The 21,831-nt window shown below is 43.1% G+C and overlaps 1 protein-coding gene across 5 annotated transcripts in view; it reads right to left on the bottom strand.

Annotated features, from left to right (window-relative positions):
* The window catches only part of FGF1 (fibroblast growth factor 1), a 64,053-nt gene that overhangs the window by 13,629 nt on the left and 28,593 nt on the right, over nt 1-21,831 (bottom strand). For 3 of the 5 annotated variants that reach the window (XM_043552851.1, XM_007063610.4, XM_037907891.2), the window contains one exon: nt 2,720-2,921. In XM_043552851.1, the coding sequence (XP_043408786.1) occupies nt 2,720-2,888 (169 nt within the window). In that variant the 5' untranslated portion in view covers nt 2,889-2,921. Of the gene's footprint in view, nt 1-2,719; nt 2,922-13,529; nt 13,629-20,577; nt 20,591-21,831 lie in introns of those variants that run through there. The other 2 variants (XM_043552850.1, XM_043552852.1) reach the window with 2 other exon arrangements.

Raw genomic sequence — 21,831 nt, forward strand, 5'->3', positions numbered from 1 at the left:
GCCCTGCGGGTACCCATAGCAGTGCCGCTGACTTGAAGGTATACATTGTCCCCAAATGTGAAATAGTTATGGGTGAGGACAAAGTCACAAAGTTCAGCCACCAGGTTTGCCGTGACATTATCGGGGATAGTGTTCTTGACGGCTTGTAGTCCATCTTTGTGTGGAATGTTGGTGTAAAGGGCTTCTACATCCATAGTGGCCAGGATGGTGTTTTCTGGAAGATCGCCAATGGATTGTAGTTTCCTCAGGAAGTCAGTGGCGTCTTGAAGATAGCTGGGAGTGCTGGCAGCGTAGAGCCTGAGGAGAGAGTCCACATAGCCAGACAGTCCTGTTGTTAGGTTGCCAATGCCTGAGATGATAGGGCATCCAGGATTTCCAGGTTTATGGATCTTGAGTAGCAAATAGAATACCCCTGGTCAGGGCTCTAGGCATGTCAGTGTGGAGATTCAGGAGTTGAGCACTTGCAATGGGAAGAGGTTGGGAAAGAGAAACTTACGTGGCAAGATGGGTGGAAACTAGAGGAGTCACACGGCATATATGCTGTATGTGATTCATAAAGAAAATAGTAATTTTACACAGGCTTGGAAGTGTCCAAACATCCATAGCCAAGGCATATGTAAGCCCAGAACTATCTGCCAGTGTGAAGGAAATCAGATCAGTGTCAAGAATGCATCAAAAGCCCCTGTTTAACTCTTGCTAGGTGTGACTGAACATGCACAGCCGTTGTAATCTTTGCATGGCTGGGTGCACTGTTAAAACAGTTCTGTGATTCTTTCCCCAGTAAAGAAATGAGAGCAAAAAAACTGCAATATGTCATTCTTTTTTAAAAGAACTGTGGGCAAAAAAAAGTCTGCTTTAAATAATCATAAAAAAGCATCCAGAAAAAAGTTTCTGTAATAATCATTTATTGTGCCTTCATGCTAAAGGATCCCAAAACAATTTACAAACATCAACTCCTATTCAATCTATAGCCAGGGGTTCCTTCATCCACAACTGAAATGCATCTGCCACTGGGGTGAAATGCACCAGCTGTATGACAGTGCCCAGCAATGCTATGTAGTAGTTAAGCCTGGAAGTGAAGAATAGTTCTGCGTCTAGTTGAAACAGCAGGGGAACTTGGATAAGCAGACCGTAATTAGCCAAATACGGGTACTCGTGCTAATGTGTCATGGGATCTTTCAAAACCTGGCACTCCTAGCAGCACCACATCCCCTAATACCATGCTGCGATGTTGCTTCATTACAGACTGGAGCTGGCCTGATGAGAAACTGTATCCGAACAAACTGAAACTTTGGAGAAGTTCAGCTCTGAATAGTGCAGCTGAGGCCCACCTCTAGTAGTGACTCGGGGGAAGGAGGATTCTTGCTGAATCAACTCTAGGACAGAGCTATTTGTGAGCAAACTAAAAGAGCGTGTCAGCTCACTGGGATGTCCTTCTAGGGCAGGTTCAAATGTATGAAAATACTCCTTATGTCTGAAGATGCATTTTTGCATTGGAATATGGAAATTGTAAGACAAACGGTGACTTCTGTATCAGAAGTTTATCTCCGCTGTGGCCGGCTTGGCCCAGAACAGGTCCCCTTCTGACTCATCTGCTGGAGATGTCTGTGGACTGCAGTGATTCTGAGTCCTGTCTTGACCCTAATAATATGCCAGTTATGGTGGGGGAGAGAGAGAATCCAGCCACAGATGGGGACTCTGATAACTAGAGCCCTGTGTGGATACGAAATTTGGACCCACATCCATCTGCAAACATGGTCTGCGGATATCCACATCCATGGATAGCCACAGATTTCCAGGCCTCTACTGATAACTGGTTAAGTCTCTCTTCTAATATTTGTTACACCAGTTGGTAGTCACAACAGTACTGTGTGTCCTTTATGCTACAGGGGCACAAATAAGCACATAAAACACATAACCAACTCAGCATAGAATTAACCATCCTTGTTTTGAGAAAATAAGTGCAATATGAATGCATTTTTAAAATGATAAATCACAGAATAACTTTTTCTGAGCCGAGTCTTTCCACTGTTAAACCCGCACGTCCCTCAGGAATGTACTGCACTTTGCTATGTAAGGGAAAAGAAAAGTTAACCAATGGCAAATCCTGTGCAAAGTATTCAGATAGAACACATGACACACTCTTAGGAATCTGGGCCTTAACACTTATTCCAGAGCATGACTTAAGCTGCAAAAAAGGCACAGCTGTAACATCATAACAACCCTACTACCAAGCTGAATCTTCTACACTGAGGTAAATGCAGATACCATGTTTGACGGCTGAGTTTGCAATGTAGTATGTGGACATCCTCCTAAACCCCTTTCTTCTAGTGCCAACTAACTGTGTAAACTGATAACTGTGCTTCAGTTAGAATTTCAGTCTCTCCTGCTGTGGTCAGTCTTTCTGGTTTATTTTTTTAATGACTAATTTCATATTTAATATTTTGACAAATGTGAGGTACTGTACATCCTGAACCTCTGTAGAGTGTACATATAGTAGGCCTTGTTTCACATGCTGAACCTCTGGATGGTTTGTTGCCATGGTAGGTGAGAGAACCTGGCATAGAGCATAAATACTCTACCTATCCCTTCTTGGCTGGAAAAGCAGCTGATGTGTAATGCTAACCTCCCAGAGAAAAAGGGGCAGTAAGGTAAAGGCAGCACTAGTCATATAAGCCAAGTAAGAGCTGTGTCCTGAACACATTTCTGATTTGCTTACTGTGCTGGTCGCTTCGGTCCCTTGTCCCATCTACTTTGCCATCTGGAAGTATCCTCAAGAAGTGGCCTCCGTTGCTGCAGTACAGGAGTTTGGGCTTCTTGTAGTTCCCCACTGGAAGATTGAATTTTTCGGTCAGGGCGGTGAACGTTGTTATTTCGCCTTCGGCCATCTCTGCGCCTCTCCCTGTGGCACGTCTTCAAGACTGTAAGAAATTCAACGGGCTTATAGCAGTAATGGCAGCGAAATGTGCAGCACACTTCTTGTACCCACACTTTTAAAGGGGCAGGGAAGGACCCTAGACACACCTAGAGGAGTCACTGACAATTGTTTTACCACGGCCTCTGCAGGTGATTCGCACAATGGATGAGGCAGTGACGTACTACAAAAGGTGGGGCTCCTTTAAATGTTGATAGTCCCAAAGTGGGAGGGGGCTTTTGGTCCCTGTTGGCTGTAGCCAGAATCATAGGGACTCGTTTCTTTTTACATTTATCATTCCTCTCTCTTGACATGTGAACTAAAATTAAATGCTCAAAAAACTGTTCAAAAAACCATGCAGTGTCTGATTGAAACCCACAAGAGGTGGGAAGCTCAGAGTTAACGACTCTCACTTGGCCCCTAAGCTATTCTGACCAGATTTTGCAACACAGATTGTGTACTTCGTAATACCTACTACTTCGTACCACTGCAATAACACAGCACACGGTGGGTTAACAGAAGAGGAATTGGGTACCTCAGGGGATCGCAAATGGGCGTTGAAGCCTTTCCACTTCTTGGGCACCAGTTTGGAGATAGCTCAGGTCGGCAGGGCCAGCAGGTATACCTGCTTGGTGATCCATAGTATCTAATATGAGGTGGTTGGGTGAGTCTAGTGTTCACTGGCCAAGTGACTTCATCACATTATCGTAGCAGTAGGCACCCTTGGTATCAAGGCTCAGCAAAAATGTTGAAGACTGAGGGCCAAGTCCTCAGCTGGTGTAAATAGATGCAGCTTTACCCCAGCTCAGGATCTGGCACTCATTGGGTCTGGAGAGAAAGAACTACCCTCTAATCTGTAATGGTGGCTTTTCCCAGTGGGGATGAGGGGTCCTGGAAGGCCCATGCAGAGCACTTGCCCTGCCATTCCCAGGGCTGTACCTGTTCCATGGATAGAGGACTTTGGTCCTCAAGGCTGACAATCTGGCACCTTTTCATAAGAAGTTCTGAATAAAAATGCCTGGGAATTCATGTGTTCAAGGATTACACTCTGTAATCCACGTCCGAAGAAACACTTGTGGAAAAGGGCTTTGAGAAATACAATCGTGCTACATTCAAACATCAGTGTCTCACATTCTTTTTGTTCTTAAAGGTACCTGGCAGGACGCACTGACCCCCATTTTAGCCAAATTTAATGTTCAAAAACAAAGGCATTCGAACCACACAAGAATCAGATACCACAACACTCTTTACAATGGAGATGCTGACAAGAGCCATAATTCTGCAAGCCAGGGCTTTAGATTAGCTGAATTTATAGTAAAAAGAAAAGGAGTACTTGTGGCACCTTAGAGACTAACAAATTTATTTGAGCATAAGCTTTCATGAGCTACAGCTCACTTCATCGGATGAAGTGACTGTAGCTCATGAAAGCTTATGCTCAAATAAATTTGTTAGTCTCTAAGGTGCCACAAGTTCTCCTTTTCTTTTTGCGAATACAGACTAACACGGCTGCTACTCTGAAATCTGAATTTATAGTGAGGCACAGGCTCATCTGGCTCTAATTTTCCTAGTATTAAATTCTTCCAGAGCAAACAGCAAACTCAGTGGCAGCTTGATTTGCAGACACAAATATATTAGCGTTAGTGATGGGCCAACTTCAAAAGGTTCTCTGGATTGATCTGGATAAGAAACCAATAGTTTACATGCTATTCCAAGGTTATCCCTACTTATCTGAAGTTTTCTGGTCTAGAAAATGATTGTTTAAAATCTCAGGCAACCTGTGTCTTACATACCATGTTCTATATATTAATTGCTTACAGACAAGTGAATTGATAGACACAAAGAAGACAGAGCGCACTGTAATTCAAACATATATATAATGTAGAGCGTTTATTTGTATTGTTTTCCCATAACTATATTATAAACTTCATCTGTTTAGCTTTGATTCTGCTGCTAATGCATTACAGAGATAGAGCTATGCTGTACCTAGTAGTGTGCATGCCACTGTCTCATGGCACTTACAGCCTGACCTGAGAGAAGCTAAGCACCTAGAACGCCCCCTAAATTAGAAATAAATTGCAAGTGCAAATCTGAGTACTTGACTTCTGAATGCCTGACTGCAGGTTGCAAGTACTCAAATCTGCAGATGCAACTGAATTACATCGCATTTACAAAAGGGAGACTGCTACCTCAGAAAAAATATTTTTTGGACCCAATTTTTGGTTTCCCAAAATCAAAAAGTTGGAGTGGGGGAGGTTGTTTTTGTAGAAAAACATGACAAATTGTCCAAAAAGGACATTTCCTGTGGAAATTTCTGTTTGGATGAAAAGCCTTGTTATTTAATCGAAAAAATGTCTTGAACAAAACATTTCAACCAGCTCGGGTAGACACACTAATTTCAGGCCTTTTTTCATTTTCTTTCTTTCTTAAATGTGGCCTTTTGCGGTCTTTGTTAGGGAAAAATGTTTTCCCAGGAGAGGAAAACACTGGAAGAAAAAAGAGGACAAGACTGATAAGTTCTGTGTTCGCCAAGCCTGAAATTCTTTCTGGCGATCATCAGTTCACAACATTGTCTCTCCCTTCATGAAATTTTGCTCTGGTACTGAATCACTAGTACTCAAAAAAAACCCTGAATGTTACACAGAGCCTCAGCAGCATATTATTTTAAACCTTTCCCTGTTCCTTCAGGATAGATTCGAACTTGTTTTATAAGTTACATTCTCTGGAACAAAGCCTGGGAAGCATTCCTTTATCAGACAAAAATTTCTAAAACCACATTGGAGGCTGTTTCGTTCTCCCTAATTTTGAAACCACCCATAGGTCCAGTTCTGCCATTGTTTCTTTAATGAATGAGTGCAACTGCATATTTGGAAATGGCATATTTGGACTTCTAGTGTTTTGGAAGCAGGACTTCACAGGTTCCAGTTTCAGCAGAGATGATTCCTGGTTCACATTTTTTGTAGCAGTTGTGCTGTATGAATGCATGGTGGCATTCTTTGAAGTGCAATCATTCTTTCTGGAATTTGCCACTTTGAAGATGATATATCTGTAACATGGGATAGCACTGGATGCTTGTCCAGCCCCATGCATTGGCTTCATTAAAGAAGCATTAAGACAGTTAAGGATAAGCCCAGCTTTTCTTGGTATTGCTCTGAGGCTAACTCTCTGGTATCTAAGAGCCTAAGAACATATGAATGGCCCGACTGGGTCCATCTAGCCCAGTATCTTGTCTTCCAACAGTGGTTAGGGGCAGTGTCACAGAACAGGGCATTTTGTAGAGGTCCTCCCCCATCTTCATCTCTCGGCTTCTAGCCATCAGAGGTTTAGGGTTACCCCGAGGATGGGGTTGCATCCCTGACCATCACATTGTAGAAAAAGTACATCCTCTACTTTGTATTAAACCTGCTGCTCATTAATTTTATTGGGTGATCCCTGGTTTTTGTAATCTGGGAAAGGGTAAATAACACTTTTCCCCCAAACCATTCATGATTTTAAAGACACCTATCATACCCCTTCCCCGCCCTGTAGTCTCTTTTCTAAGATGAACAGCCCTAATTTCCATGCGTGGAAGCCATTCTATACCCTTGATCATCTTTGTTGCCATTCTCTGAACCTTTTCCAGTTCCACTATAACATTTAAGTTTTTATTAACACAATAGTCAGACAGCATAAATTAGAGACTTCCCACACTGTCTGCTCCCAAACCTCAACTTTCTACAGAGCGATCACCCTCACTCTATTGATAAAACTAAAGTATTTCAGCCTGTAGTACCAGCTTCCTCTGAGGCTTTCTCTGAACAAAATCAGTCATTCCAAATTATATATAGGGCTTTAGTGCTGTCTGCTATTTTTTTCACTGGGAATGAATCTAAGACCTGTAAAATCATTTCACTTATTAGAACTGAAGCTGGTCTTGAACCCTTGTACCAGGGTAAAAGGAACTTAGGAGTTTGCAAAGTTTACGACAGATTGCTAGAAATGAGAAACGAACATCCCAAGGCCAGAGTTTCAAAACAGGATCCCAGAAAACTGTTGCAGTAGCCAAAATAAGTGAGTCACAGACTACTTTGTTTCCCTTATGTACTTGATTGTCTGGAGATTCAAGTGCATCTATGGATAGCTTTAACAGAGCGGCTGCCTTGAATTGTTTCTTTAATTTCACGTTATTCCTTTAAGGATTTACTCTATTTTTAGAACACGCTCTTGCTTGCCAGCTGCCTTTGACTCCACAAGAAAAGTTGAATGAATACTATTTTCCACTCTCATTGTCTCTCTTTTCTAGCCACTAATGCTGTTCTCATACTTTTATGACCATGTAGTTGGTATTCTACACACAGTACCACTCATGGCCCTACTATTATAAGTTTGGCAAGAATATGTTAAGTTTTATGGGAATGAAAGAGTGAGAGTGGACTCAAACCAAAGACAACATAAAAGGCCTTATTTTGCTGGGTAAAGGCCTAACCTCTTAATGATTAAATCACTTGGAGTGGAATAGAAAACTGTATCCAAGATGCTAAGCTGAGAGACATCTCTCTCCTGCAGTTACTTGGTGCCCCACAGGGAGAATGAAATAGTCCAAAAGGAAAAGATTCTATAAGGAGGAGGCACACAATTGCTGACAAATCTACACCAGAAGTTGGATTAGGGCAGTAATTCTGAATCTGAATATTTAGGCATTTCTAATTAATTTGGGCTAGTGTCTAGATGCCAGAGACCTACTATTTGTAGTTATCCTCTCTTCCCTCTCTAGATTTGATTTCCCTTCTTGTTTTTTGTGGACTCCATGTGCTACAATTAAGTGAAAGTAAGTAACTTACTTATGGATGTGGTGGATTCTCCTTCTCTTGAAGCCCATAAATGAAGATTGGATGTCTGTCTAAAAAATATGCTCTAGCTCAATGAGAAGTTATATTCTTGAGGCAGAAATCAGTTGGTGACATTCCCATGGCCTATGTTGATCACGAGGTCAGACAAGATTATCATCACAGTCCTTTCCAGCCTTAAAATCCCTGAGTCTGTGAATTCATATGAAGAAGTCAGTGGCTAGCTTGACATCCTGGGTATCATGTAGAGTGGTTTAGAAGATGAGTGTGTAAAAACCTTCATGGTTGAAAGCGAACTGCATAGCTCTATCTGGTTGGTCTTGGCCATCCAACGGTGTGACGTTCAAATACCATCATAAAGTGAATTAACTTAACCATCAGTAGAGCAGAATCTTATCTACACCCCCTTACTTCCCCACTGAGATCTGAGACGCTTGATTTATGAGACCGTTGGACATCTGGTTTCTTCTGCATTTCACTAGTCTCTGTTTAGAAGTACAATGCAAATCCGCAGAGCTGAAGATGGGATGTGGTTGCTCTGCAATCTCATTGTGCACAAGAATAGAATAGAATAGATATAGAATGCTAGTAACCCATGAAAAGCATAATTTTAACAAGTTTTTAAAGAAATGGGCATACCTTTCGCATCACAGGTCAGTGACTACTTATCAACTCAGTAACCTGCTAAAACTTATTCTAGCTATGTGATGTGTATGCAATATTGTGTAATAATATTGAGGCCTATTCCTTTGTAAATATTGCATGCAACTAATCTCTCAATATATACATTTGTATGTTCTGTTTTTTGGTAAACAGACTTACTATAGAATTATGTTTTAAAAATCTATTAGCTCCACACGTTGCAGTGCTCACAGAAAATGTTGCATAAAAAAATCAGAGAAGAATCCAGTAACTTTGTTCTCATAAATATGTGTACCATGTTCACTGTGTCACTGTCTGTGAAATTGGAGTTTGCACCTGTATTTTAGATTTGCTTGAAGAGAAGGATTGGTTTTATTCATAATTTTGGTCCTGTTGGGAAACAAATGTTGGTAGTATGAGGGTCACTAGATGTTACCAATAGTAAAAAGAACAGGAGTACCTGTGGCACCTTAGAGACTAACAAATTTATTTGAGCATAAGCTGTAGCTCACGAAAGCTTATGCTCAAATAAATTTGTTAGTCTCTAAGGTGCCACAAGTACTCCTTTTCTTTTTGCGAATACAGACTAACACGGCTGCTACTTTGTTACCAATAGTCTAATCTTCTGTTTAACAACTGAATGTATAGTCAGTCAGATCATGAGGGATGCTGTGTTGCCAGTTGTGAAACAGTTCTGTTTAGAAGCTGCTGTGTACAGTAGTAAAGTTTGTTCCCTGATGGTGCAGAGCTACTGATTATAGGATACATTCACACATGAAAACAAAACCATCGCCTGTTGTCAGAAACATTACAACCCCCTCATAGAAATAAATTCTCGTTATCTGAAGGCAACCTGACTCCTGCTGTGGCAGAAGGGATGCTGCCTGATTTCCTGACCTGCTGAAATGCAGCATTAGAGTTAATACTCGACATGCTGCACTGCGATCCAATAATGGGCCAAGAGAGCCTCTTTGTTTTCTGACCAGTCTCTTTATAAGCACTTGAAATTCCTGTTGGCATTAATTGGACTTCTGTGCATAGGGCAAGGAGAACAGCCTCCTAAAACTTCTGTTCATAGCAGCAGCCTGTTAATAAAAATTCCATTGTCCCCAGTGAAAAAGAGGTCATCTAAAATCAGCCTTTCTTTTTTGGGACACTTCTCTGTGGAGGACTAACAATAACATGATCAGGGGCCTAGTCCAAAGCTCATTGAAGTCAATGGAAAGACTCTTATTGATTTCAATGGACTTTGAATCAGACCCTGAGAGAATTGCTACTCTTCTTATTAAAACAAATAAATTGCAGAATATTTACAGCGATGTGCTGAAGCCCCTTTGGCATTACTATGCTGTCTAGCATAATCAAATCATACCTCTACCTAAGTACTCCAACCCCCTTCCCACTTTTCACTCCATGCCGAAGGATTAACCAGGAACTTCCTAGGATGTTTATCTATCACTCGAAAATGGGAAGCAGTTACGTCAAGTAAAATATTTTAAAAGCATTTAGGACTCTGGCTCCAGTCCATCCATTGTCTGTCCTGATAGATTCCTGAAATGCTGTTTGCTTACTAATGTGGAATTGAATGTCACCTCTGCAATGGGGAATTGGTCATGGTGAGAAAAAAGATCCAAGGAGTCGAAGTATGCTGGAAAAAATTCCCCCCACTAGTTAGAAATTTTCTGCATCACAAATTCTAGGAGTCCTTTCCTTTGATTGTTTCTCACCTAGGAAAAATAATGACAATCTACGTAGAGGATGGACTAGGTTTTACCAAGGAGTTTCCAAGTTCATTAGTTGCTTTATACTACTCCAATATTATGGGGCAGTCAACAGCCATTACTGTTATATTCTACCCATACATATGTCTCTTGTGTTCTTGCATGTAATTTTCTTTAATCGGAGCATTAAACATTCTGGGCCATATCCCACCTTTTGATGCACCTTTGCATTAAAAAGACACCCTCTGACTGTCTTTTTAAGAAGGAACATAATAAAACAATGCTGTATATTAGCAGGTTCAGAATTCATCTATCCCCACACTCTTGAGAATTCTTATTTTTTGAAAGATTGGAATTAAGAGTATGACCAGCCCTCTTGTTCACTGACAATGCCCAGCAACTTTTGAGTCAAAGATAACTAAAAATTGGAAGGCAGTAAAGCCTTCCTATATAGAAGCCTACTATAGAAACCAAAAAGCTGAGATCCTTATTCTTTTAAAACCAGATTTCTAGGTCTGCTGCATAGGCAGTGAGGCAATTCCCTCCTCCCACTGCTTATATTTTCTTTGAATAATTGTTTTTCCCTCATGTTTGCATGGGAAATATAAACCTGAACACGGGCAGGTTATCTTTCTGCCTCTCCTTGATGTGTTTGCTGTAACCCACATTACTAACAAAATTACTCAGTGTCTAAGGTAGCAGAAAGATGGGACCTTTAGTAAACAAACTAAATCTGTGTTTATTTAATTTAGCTTTTGTTTAGTTTGTTGCTACCTTGGTTTTGCTTGTCCTTTGAAAACTCTATAAAGCTGCCTGAAATGGTGACATCTGGTGGCAATTCTTATCATTGTCAGCTATTTCCTTCCTTGTCCGGAAGCATTAGTCAAGCTCTAATTATTCCTATTATTATTCACTAGATCCTTTCCCTAGAGTAAGTCCCTTTCTGCTGCTCAAAGGGGATTGACCTAAGGGAATTCCCCCAATGGTGTGGAGGCATTCCTGGGATGTGAGGGGGCAAAGCCAAATCAGGCTGTGTTCCAAGGGTACGTCTACACAGTGAGTGGCAGCCCCGTCGACAGACTCGGGCTCACACTACGGTGCTAAAAATAGCTACGTAGACATTGTGGCTTGGACTGGAACTTGGGCTCTGGAGCCCATCCCCCTCCCTGGGCTTCAGAGCCTGAGCTGCAGCCCAAGCCACAGAGTCTACAGAGCTATTTTTAGCACCATGGCATGAAGGCAAGTCTGCTGCCTGAAGCCCTGAGACTCGCTGTCACTCGGTGTGTAGATATACCCCCAGTAGCCCTGGACCAGCAGAACAGTCCCTAGGGTACTGCTCCAACCAGTGTTAACTCAAGTCATCTTAACTTGTGCCAGGGGCTGGTTCTGCCCCCAGCTTGCTTCAGGATTGAGTGAGGCAGGAAGGTGGCTTTGAGCCTTCTTTGGAATAATTGAGGATTGAGCTCTTTATTAGTACCTAAATATTTATCTTACTGTAGCATCCAGAGGTTCCAGCCCAGATTGGGGCTCCATTTTGCTGGGTGGTGTGGATAAACAGAGACAGTCCCTGCCACCAAAAACTTAGGCCCACATTCTTTACTGGTGGTTAGGTGTTGCCCCACCCAGAACTGCAACATCTAAGTCCTACTGAAAGTCAATCGGTTAGTTGGGCCTGGTCTACCTTAGAAACTTACATCTGTATAGCTATGTGTCTTAGGCTTTGTCTACCCTACGCACCTTTTAGCGACACCGCTGTGCGGCTACAGCCGTGCTGCTAAAAGGCGCGCAGTGTAGCTGCAGTTTGTCGACAGGAGAGTGCTCTCCCGCCGACACAAAACTCCCACCCCCAACGAGCGGCAGCCGCTTTGTCATCAGCAGAGTGCTCCTGCTGACAAAGCGCTGTTCACACCGGTGCTTTTTGTCAGTAAAACTTTTGTCGTTCGGGGGGGTGTGTGGTTTTTTCACACCCCTGAATGACAAAAGTTTTGCCGATGAAGTTCCAGTATAGACAAAGTCTTAGGGATATGGATTTTTTTCACACCCTGAGAGACGTAGCTATACTGACCTAATTCCCAGTGTAGACAGCACTAGGTTGATGGAAGAATTCTTCCATTGACCTAGCTACTGCCTCTTGAGGAAGTAGATTACCTATGCCAACGGGAACACTAGGCATTCCAATGCTGAATGGAGCAACACCTAAATACCTTTCGAAAATCTGGTCCTTCCAGTCTGAAATTATGGTCAGACTTTATATTACGGTTTTATTATTAAAAGGGTTAATAAATGATTAATAGATGTTATGAGCATATTATAGACATGAGTAGCATGAGTTAGAGATCGTTAGAAGCACATCATGAGAAGGCGTTACAGATTGTTTACAACCCTGGTTTATAGTAATCTATTAACCTGTTGCAATCTAACAATCTATAACAATTGATTAACCATTTAATAAAGCATGTATCAATCATTTATTAACCCTTTTTATCTTAATAAAAAGTGCAACTGAAATTATGTTAATTTTTGCAAGTAATCTCTGAGGTTACGCCTTCCCCCAAAACTCTGTAATCTTATTGAACATAATAATTCTAATGAGACCTTATTAGATTTAAGTGAAACGGGCAGGACTGTAATTGTGTCACTGAATTTATTTCTTGATTTCATGTAAATAGCAGCAATTATCTTCTCCATGAGGAGCGCCTCATGACAGAAGCCCAGATGTGTCAAAATGAAGACAGATAAAGAGCAAGGCCAAGGGATGGTAACCCACAATGGCCAAATACTGAAGGGGTCGAGCAGCCCAAAGTACATTTCTTGGCAAGCCCCCACCAAGCGCATGTACAATACATGTATAGCTCATAATCATGAAGGCTGAGTGGCTCAGCAGATGAGGTGGGACCCTGCCAGACGTTAAGAACAGGATACTCAGAAGAGCAGGAAACCCAGAACTTATTTCAGGAATAGTTGTGAGGGCTAAGGCAACATCCTCAGTCCACACTTGCATTGTTGGAAAACATGTTCTAGTCTAGAGAGCCCCCCAAGAATGTTGCCATTCATTCCTTAACAGCTCCTAGTGCTACCTGTAGGCCCTGCAGTCCAGTCACAAGCCTGGATTCTATAAGATGCTGTCAGTGTACTGTGAAAATCTAAGACTTCTGCCAATGCTGCAGCCCCTTTATGCTATCCCAACACCACTTTTGCCCCTTTCCCCTCTTTCCTGCACCCAGCACAGCAAAGGAGAAACTGTGAATCTGGCCCTGAGTGTGCAAGTGTGGAATTGCAGGGGTTAAGGGTTAATCACCATTTCAGTGGAAAGGCCCATGGGAATGATGATGTATGAAGAGCTCCAGTAATTTAAAAACTGCATTTCAAAGGCATGTTTGCCTGCTTGGCCCCCTCTCGCCAGCCTCCCCACAACATACACACACTCACCCCTTGGCTGTGATTATTGATCTAAAGGCAATTCCAGCTCCAGAACTTTACTCCACTCTGGAAGGATGAACGTTGCCAGGGGGCCTTTTTCCATGTGGCCTGTTTGGGTTCAAACCAAAAAACAGACAGACACACATACAAGTAACTCTAGCTGCCTAAGCAAATCCCATTGTCTCATGTGAGGGCTTTAACTGCTGACTCCCAACACAAACCAGATTTCTGGGGCCTATTGTGTGGAAAGAATACACTGGACACAGCAGAGCATAAGCTCTGTTTTGCCAGTCAGGAATGTAGTGTAAGATACATTGAATCTACAGCCTTAAAGGGGACACCTCTATGTCTTGGGGTGTGGTTTCATTATTCCTCACAGTCCTTCCAAGGAGCACTTGGTGGCTGCTTCCCTGCCCCCCTTTCTCCAAGAAGAAAGAAAAAAGAAAGTTTTTTAAAATCAATAATTAATAGTATTTATTGAACAAAGAATAGTATGTCCTATTTGGCAAGATGCTGAGTGCCCCGAGATGTGCCTAGCACCTTGCAGGGAATGGCCCTTTTGTAGTAACTAAAGATTGGCCTGAACAATTGCATGGTCAGCAGTGTTGAGATCCAGGGTTCTGGCTTTGGATCTATCTATTAATGGAGGTGCCTGATTACCATATGGACTTCAGAGAGAATGGGGACTGTCAGTTGCCAGCTAGGGAGGCAGTGCCTTGGTTGCCCATGGAAATTATCTCCCGCAATCCAAAGGCAATTGGTCTTGGTTAATGCTACTGTCTCTGTTATTGTAACAGACAGAACTGAGTGCAAGTTGTGGATTCCTTCTCTTTGCAAACCACTATGTGGTTTACCCTTCCCTTTAGAAGAAAAGGAATACTGTATCATTCCATCACAGACCCTTTATCCCCAGTCCCTAGCACTAGCTGTGTATCAGGTTCCACATTGTGAACTATATAAAACAGTAATCTCCACTGTCCTTTCCTTTGAAACCAATTGATCCCGCCCAATGCAGCCCATAAGCAGAATGAAAGATATTTTCCTACATGGTGGCAAGTGAGTCAGTAAAGCCAGTGGAGACCCTGACTGAGGAGCAGTCTGCTAAAGTGTAATATCTCCTAACAAAGACAGTACCTTTCCCAGTTCTGTTTCTGGCACTACCTGTCTCCTCTGAACAGTTAGACAGGAGGGATTCCTTGTTAGTGTCTGAGGCTATTTGGGAATCAAGAGGAAAGCACATCACGCGTGAATGCCTTGCTTCAGGGCCTTTTCAGCATGTCTGATGAGGTGATACCATACAAATTTCAGCCAGACTTCTCCATGGACAACTAAGAGCCCAATTGCTCTTTGTAGCAGTTGTGCCTGGAAATTACTAAAGGCCAATAGTTTGGGTTTACATTATCTTTAGGCTCCAGAAGAAAAATAACTTATGGTTTATTGAGCCGGGGGGAAATAGCGTTGGCTTACTCTGCCTGTTTTCTGAGTAATCGTGTATCCAGCTTTCTGCCTGAAACCCACATCAATTGATGCTCTAGCCTCTTGGTTTAAAATGGAAAGTGTCATTACTCATTATGGACAAGAGAAAACACCAAACTATAGGCAGGGACCTACCACAACAAAATGAGTCTTCCCCCTTCTGACATACCCCCAACCCACAGCCCTTAGGATCCCAAACAGCATTAAAAGGCTTGAGGTACCATCATCAGTCATCTTAAAATAGAGGTTTTTATTCCTGTTGTTTATAATAAGCCCTTTAAAGCTTAGAACTGAAATCTCTTTATTCCCTGCTAGCATATGTTTTGTTATCGTGGGGTTGCTAATGAGTGCTGGGCTGTGTACAGTGAGTGGTTTGTTACTGCCCTTGAGCGGTGGGCCATATGTATCAGTTTGCTGATGCAGAGTAGCTAATTGTGCTCTGGGCTCTGGACAGTTTTTGGTGTTATAGGGTGTTGCACACTTAGCTCTTTTGCATCCAGTTTCACCATCTGTAAAACAGGCATGATTCTGATCTCACAGGGCTTGGGAGGAAAAAATAATGTTTTAGGGAGTTTTAAAGCTAAAAAATAACCTCTCTCTCTGTATAAACCCCGCTATATAAATAACCCCTGGGCCCACTCTTGCCTGACAAACACAGTAAGCCATGCTGATTGGGTACTCAGTGTGCATCCCTAATGCACGAGGCAGATCGTTAAGGATACATAGGTCTTATGTCCATGCAGCAGTATGGTCTAGTGCAGGGGTGGCCAAACTTACTGACCCTCCGAACCACAAACGATAATCTTCAGAAATTCGAGAGACGGGTGGGCCTGCTGGGGCTCAGGGCTTCAGCCCCGCTCCTGCTGAAGTCCGAAGACACCCCCTTCCCTGCAGGGCTGAAACCCTTTGCCCCACCACCCTGCTGCATGGTAGAAGCCCCGAGCTCCCCCTGCCCCAGTCTGGTAGGTAGAGAATTGGGGGGGGGGGCTCTGCAAGCCGTACTGTTAACTGTAAGTGCCGCATGAGACTCACAAGCTGCAGTTTGGCCGCCCCTGGTCTAGTGGCTAAAGCATGCAACTGGCAATCAGAAACCCTAGGTTCCAATCCCAGAGCCGACACTGATTTAATATATGACCTTCTTAAAAGCTGTTGTGCTCTGTGGGGTCATGGGATATTATTTCCCTAGACATGGGAAATGTGTCTCAATGTCGGCACTATGCGGTGCAGGAACAATGGTTATGGGCTCTAGAATGGCATTAATGAATTAATACAAGGAGAACTGTACAAGGACATAACCTTTATGAGGCAACCTCTGACTTAATGATACTGCCTGACTCAAAGTATCCTCAGATGCAGAGCGCAAGTAAGCCCCATTTTAACAGCAGGCAAGGAAATGATTTTTGCTGATCCCTCATGGGGTCACTCTATTTGCAAAGCACTTTGGGATCCTAGAAGCGGTGGCTCTATAGAGATGCAAAGGGCCGTTCTTCTTCCTGACTCCCTCATCCCGAGCAGGTCTCCAGGCAGGAAGGTTAAATGGGGCGAAACACTCACCATATTCTCAAATGTCACCGTTTTCCCCCTTCTACTCCCACTCCAATTCCCTTGCAGGACACAGGGCTAAATGTCAGACCACAAAAGCAATACAGCCCAGGTTTGTTTAGTGTCTCACTGCAGGTGTGGCTGCTCCCACGTATGTACTTGCACACCACTTAGCCACTTCCTTCTGCTTGGTCTTCCCAGAAACAGGCAAACAGGCGCTCACAGCTCATCTCAAGGCCAGGAGGAGACTTTGAACAGTTGTATTTTAAGGTTCTGTTTATAGCACCTTTCTCCAGGGACTTTCTCTCCCTTTTCCTCTGTCTCGGTCCCTGTGTATTTGGTGATGAAGATATAAATGCTCAGTTGTTTGTGGTTGGTTCACTGATAGGTTCTGTCCAATACAATGGGGGTAGAAGCGAAATGAAAGAATCCAGCGCAAAGATTTTGCTATCGCTACTTCGCAAAGGCCCTGATCTGGCATTCCTGGGGCACTCAAAACCCTCACTGAAATCTCACCTAGCTACGAACCCCAAATCTCCAAGCAAATCTCAGTCAAAATGGCCAAGTTTCACCTGGTTTCCCCATCAAAACTCCATGAAACCACACCTCACTCCTGATGGCAATGCTGAACCATCGGCCAGTCCCAGGTTTACACAAAAGGTTCTGGAGCCTCAGCAGATCTGCTCCCTGACACATTCCAAGTCTTGATTTCATAGTGAACAATGAACATGGGGAATTTTCATGTGGTGTTGGGTGTAACTGTGAATACTCCCACAGCTGGAGTTCAGAAAAGCATCCAAACTTAGCACAGGCTGCAAAATCTGGATCTGAGTTTGGATCCAGATTTTAAACAACTCCCCTGCCCCATAGTTCAGGAGTGTTGGAATGTAAATTTTTGGTTTCTAATCCAAGATAATCCATATGTCCTAAACTTGTGGTTCACCATCACTAAATATATCATCACTCAACAATGAAGCTTCCCCAAGTGTAGTATCAGGTGGAGTTGTTCCAGATAGGACTCCATTGTTTCTGGGTTGGCTACAAGCTCAATATTGATTTACAACCCTGGAAATCCATAGGGCGTTAACTGTACTAGTGCTGAGGGGCTTGTATAAGGGACTGTGTACCTTGTCATGTTAAATTCTAGGAAACACTGTCTGGCAGAATTCTGCCCCATATTCTCTTGCTCAGTATCTTATTTCTTTATTTAGTATCTAATAACTGCACAATGTAATTGCTGTTTTATTTTGTAGTTGCTTGAACCAACAGTCAGATAAGAACTCTGAAAAAAAATTCCTTATTTGAGATATGATTCGACAGTTGAAGAAAATGCTATCCAGTGAGGGACTACAGTGTATAAGTACCTTCACAGGGATAATATAGCAGCAATAAGAGTTCCAGAGGTAACTGCACCTCTGGCTCTGTTGTGGCCTCTTTGAGGGCACCCCACTCAGGTCTGAAGCCTCTAGCTGTCCCCTTTCTTAAGGCAGGAACCTGCATTCCTCTCCCTCTAGACTGGAGATTTATGCTGCAATTTCTCCTGCAATTCATTATCACCTTAGCAAGCCTGAGTTTAGTTCAACACCTGCTGTCCTGTTCTCTCCGAGGGCCAAGGCAAGAATTAAGTAGTGACCTGCCAGCCTTCATAAAGCACAGTATTATCTATTCTGAACAGTGTTGCCAACCTTGAGATCAAAAACCATTTGACTGGCTCATAAAACCATGAGATTTTATTAAAAAGATGACATTGTGTCTTTTCGGTCTGTCTTCTAGCAGAGAGAGAGAGAGAGAGGTGTGTGTGTGGACTCCCACGCTCCTTATTGAATAAGGTGACTTGTAGTTCTGGCTGCAGGAGCTCTCACCCATCTACCTGTCTTCTGCCCAGCAAATTAATTCTGTGTCCCCCAACCCCTAAAACAATCCTGCCCCCCAGTTCTCATAGCAGTTCTTCTCCTGCATCAGTTCTGCCTATCTCTTGCCGCCCCATCTGCCCAGTCCCTCTTCACTCCCATCAGTTCTATCCCCCCAAGCTTGCCCCCGACCCATCAGCTCTGCTCTTCCTGGTGTTCTTCACCCCCTTCTGGGTTGGGAGGAATTCTTGGATTGGGTGACCATGACTCCCTCCTGTATCAGACCGGACACTTTATACAGTTTTTCAGTCCTTTGCCAGACTTCTCCAAAGCTGGTAAAACCAGTCTATGCACTTTCCTCCAGGGAGGAAGAAGGGGTTACCCTTCTCTCTGCTTGTTTATTTGCCTAGGGATTTGCATTAGTTCCCTCCCCCTCCCCCAATGATTTTAATTTCTGCTTTTCACCACCAGCCCCCCTGAGCCCATACATATAACACTTACAAGCTGGTAAAAATGGTCTTTAAATAGTCCATAATCCTATTATTCAATTCTCAAGTTGACAATCCTTGGTCATACATGCTTATGTGACATCCCCCCGACAGTCACTGAAATACTTGTCCTGCTTCCAGAAAGAAATTAACCTCTTCATATTCAGCAAGTAACAATACAAGTGAGGAAGGGAAACAGTCACTTTTTTTTTCATAAAAATAAATCAGAAGTTTCCTAGTTCTCCACGCCTGTTACTAACGGGCTCTCTAGTCCAGTGGAGAAAGGCATAAAAAGAACCAGTGGCTGGAAGCTAAAGCAAGACACATTCAAATTAGAAATTAGGCACAACTTTTTAACAGTGAGGGTAAGTGACCATTGGAACAAACTACTAAGGGAAATGGTGGCTTCTCTGTCTCTTGATGTCTTCAAATCAAGACTGGATGCCTTTTTGGAAGAGATGCTTTAGCCAAACACAAGTGCTCAAACACAATGGGCTTAATGCAAGGGCAACTGGGTGAAATTTAATAGCCTGTGATACACAGGAGTTCAGACTAGATGATTTAATGGTGTCTCCTATCCTAAAACTCTATGCATCTATTTTCAGCACTGTACATAATTAAAATTTAAAGAGTTTAAAAAATCAAATGTCTTTTTTGTGATTAATGCTAATTGATTATTTCCTTTTTGCATTTCTCTCAGCCAGGACAGTGAAAATAGACTGGTAAATTTCACTTTTGTTTCTGGCCAGTTTAAGGTTCTGAAGCCCAAGGCTGTAAAATTTTGGTTGTAAATGCTGTAGTAGAGATTTAAAGCCAAACAAGCATAGTTTTCACTTGAATTTATTATTATTCGCGGAGACATTCCTATCAATCTCAGGTTTCACAAGATGGAAATGGAAATTACCCTTCCAAAGGGTGACGCTCACCCCTGTGTAGAAGATTAGCACAAGCCCTAAGCACTACGTAAGCCCTCAAAATACTGCCTAAGTGATATATGGCCCTTGTGTTGGTCATTTGAACAGGCATGAAAGTCACCCAGTGTCTCTCTAGGTAAAAAATAATGATTGAAATGTAAGTACTTTCTGCTATGCTGATAAAATCCAGTCGGTTATGCAGGTTCCTGGCTGAATACTAACTGGGAAGGCCTCCAGCTCTGGGGTATAGATGCACTCAGATGTTGGTTTACCCTCCTCCTCCCAGTTTAGAGAGGGACATAAATTGAACACTGGGTAGGAACCCATCAAACCTTGGTGAAAGTTTTGGATCTTCTCTGCCCCAGACATGAACGCACCAAGAAGGGGATCTGAAGTTCTAAAGAGGTACATGCTGTGTCGAGCCTTCATGTGACAACGTTAGCGAAAAAGGTCATATAAACCACAGGCTGCACGCAAACAGACAGAATCATGCAGCTGCTCTTGCACTGACTCCAAGCAAAACAGTGCCCCGTTTGAAACACTGGTGCTATTTTCATTTGTGTAGTCTCAATTTTCATACCAAAGCAGAAGAGGATGGTATTTTTCAAAAGGCTGAATGACCCCTTCTCAACCCTCTAACCAAATAAAACAAAGCCTCACAAAAAGCAAGTAGTAAATGAGCAGTATCCAGTTTTGAACACTTGAGGAATTACAGTCCTAATACGCAAATATTTTTATACAGAGCCCTACTCAAAAAATGCTCAGGCGCTTTATATTTCAGACCCACCTCTTCGATCCTGATTTAAAACAGAGAAAGTTTCAGCTTTCTTAATGTAAATGGAAAGCTGATTCCGTAACTATAAACACATACAGCTCTAGTCCCAAATCACTCAAGTTATATTAAAGAGAAACCAGTGCATATGCCCTGGACAATGAGTGAGATTGTAAGAGAAAGAGCAAGTGAGAAAGGTGCTCTAGTTAGCCTTGGTCTACACTAGGAGTTGAGGTCGAATTTAGCAGCGTTAAATCGATTTAACCCTGCATCCTTCCACACGCCGAAGCCCTTTTTTTCGACTTAAAGGGTTCTTAAAATCGATTTCCTTACTCCACCCCTGACAAGGGGATTAGCACTGAAATCGGCCTTGCCGGGTCGAATTTGGGGTACTGTGGACACAATTAGACGGTATTGGCCTCTGGGAGCTATCCCAGAGTGCTCCATTGTGACCTCTCTGGACAGCACTCTCAACTCAGATGCACTGGCCAGGTAGACAGGAAAAGGTCCGTGAACTTTTGAATTTCAATTTCCTGTTTGGCCAGCGTGGCAAGCTGCAGGTGACCATGCAGAGCTCATCAGCAGAGATGACCATGATGGAGTCCCAGAATCACAAAAGAGCTCCAGCATGGACCAAATGAGAGGTACGGGATCTGATCGCTGTATGGGGAGAGGAATCCGTGCTATCAGAACTACGTTCCAGTTTTCGAAATCCCAAAACATTTGTCAAAATCTCCCAGGGCGTGAAGGACAGAGGCCATAACAGGAACCAAAAGCAGTGCCCCATGAAACTTAAGAAGCTGAGGCAAGCCTACCAGAAAACTCGCAGAGCACAGACAAATGCGTGGAGGCAGACAATGTCAGAGTGCAGGAAAGCACAAAATGACCGGGAGGAGAGATGGCGGGCTGAAGAGAGTAAATGGCAGGCTGAAGAGAGGGCTGAAGCTGAAAGGTGGCAGCAGCATGATGAGAGGAGGCAGGATTCAATGCTGAGGCTGCTGGAGGATCAAACTAATATGCTCCAGCGTATGGTTGAGCTGCAGGAAAGGCAGCAGGAGCACAGACCGCCGCTACAGCCCCTGTGTAACCAACTGCCCTCCTCCCCAAGTTCCAAAGCCTCCTCACCCAGACACCCAAGAATGAGGTGGGGGTCCTCCGGCCACCCAGCCACTCCACCCCAGAGGATTGCCCAAGCAACAGAAGGCTGGCATTCAATAAGTTTTAAAGTTTTAAACTTTTAAAGTGCTGTGTGGTCTTGTCCTTCCCTCT

Source organism: Chelonia mydas, chromosome 8 (assembly GCF_015237465.2).
Source record: "Chelonia mydas isolate rCheMyd1 chromosome 8, rCheMyd1.pri.v2, whole genome shotgun sequence".
In the NCBI taxonomy this organism is placed as follows: Eukaryota; Metazoa; Chordata; order Testudines; family Cheloniidae; genus Chelonia; species Chelonia mydas.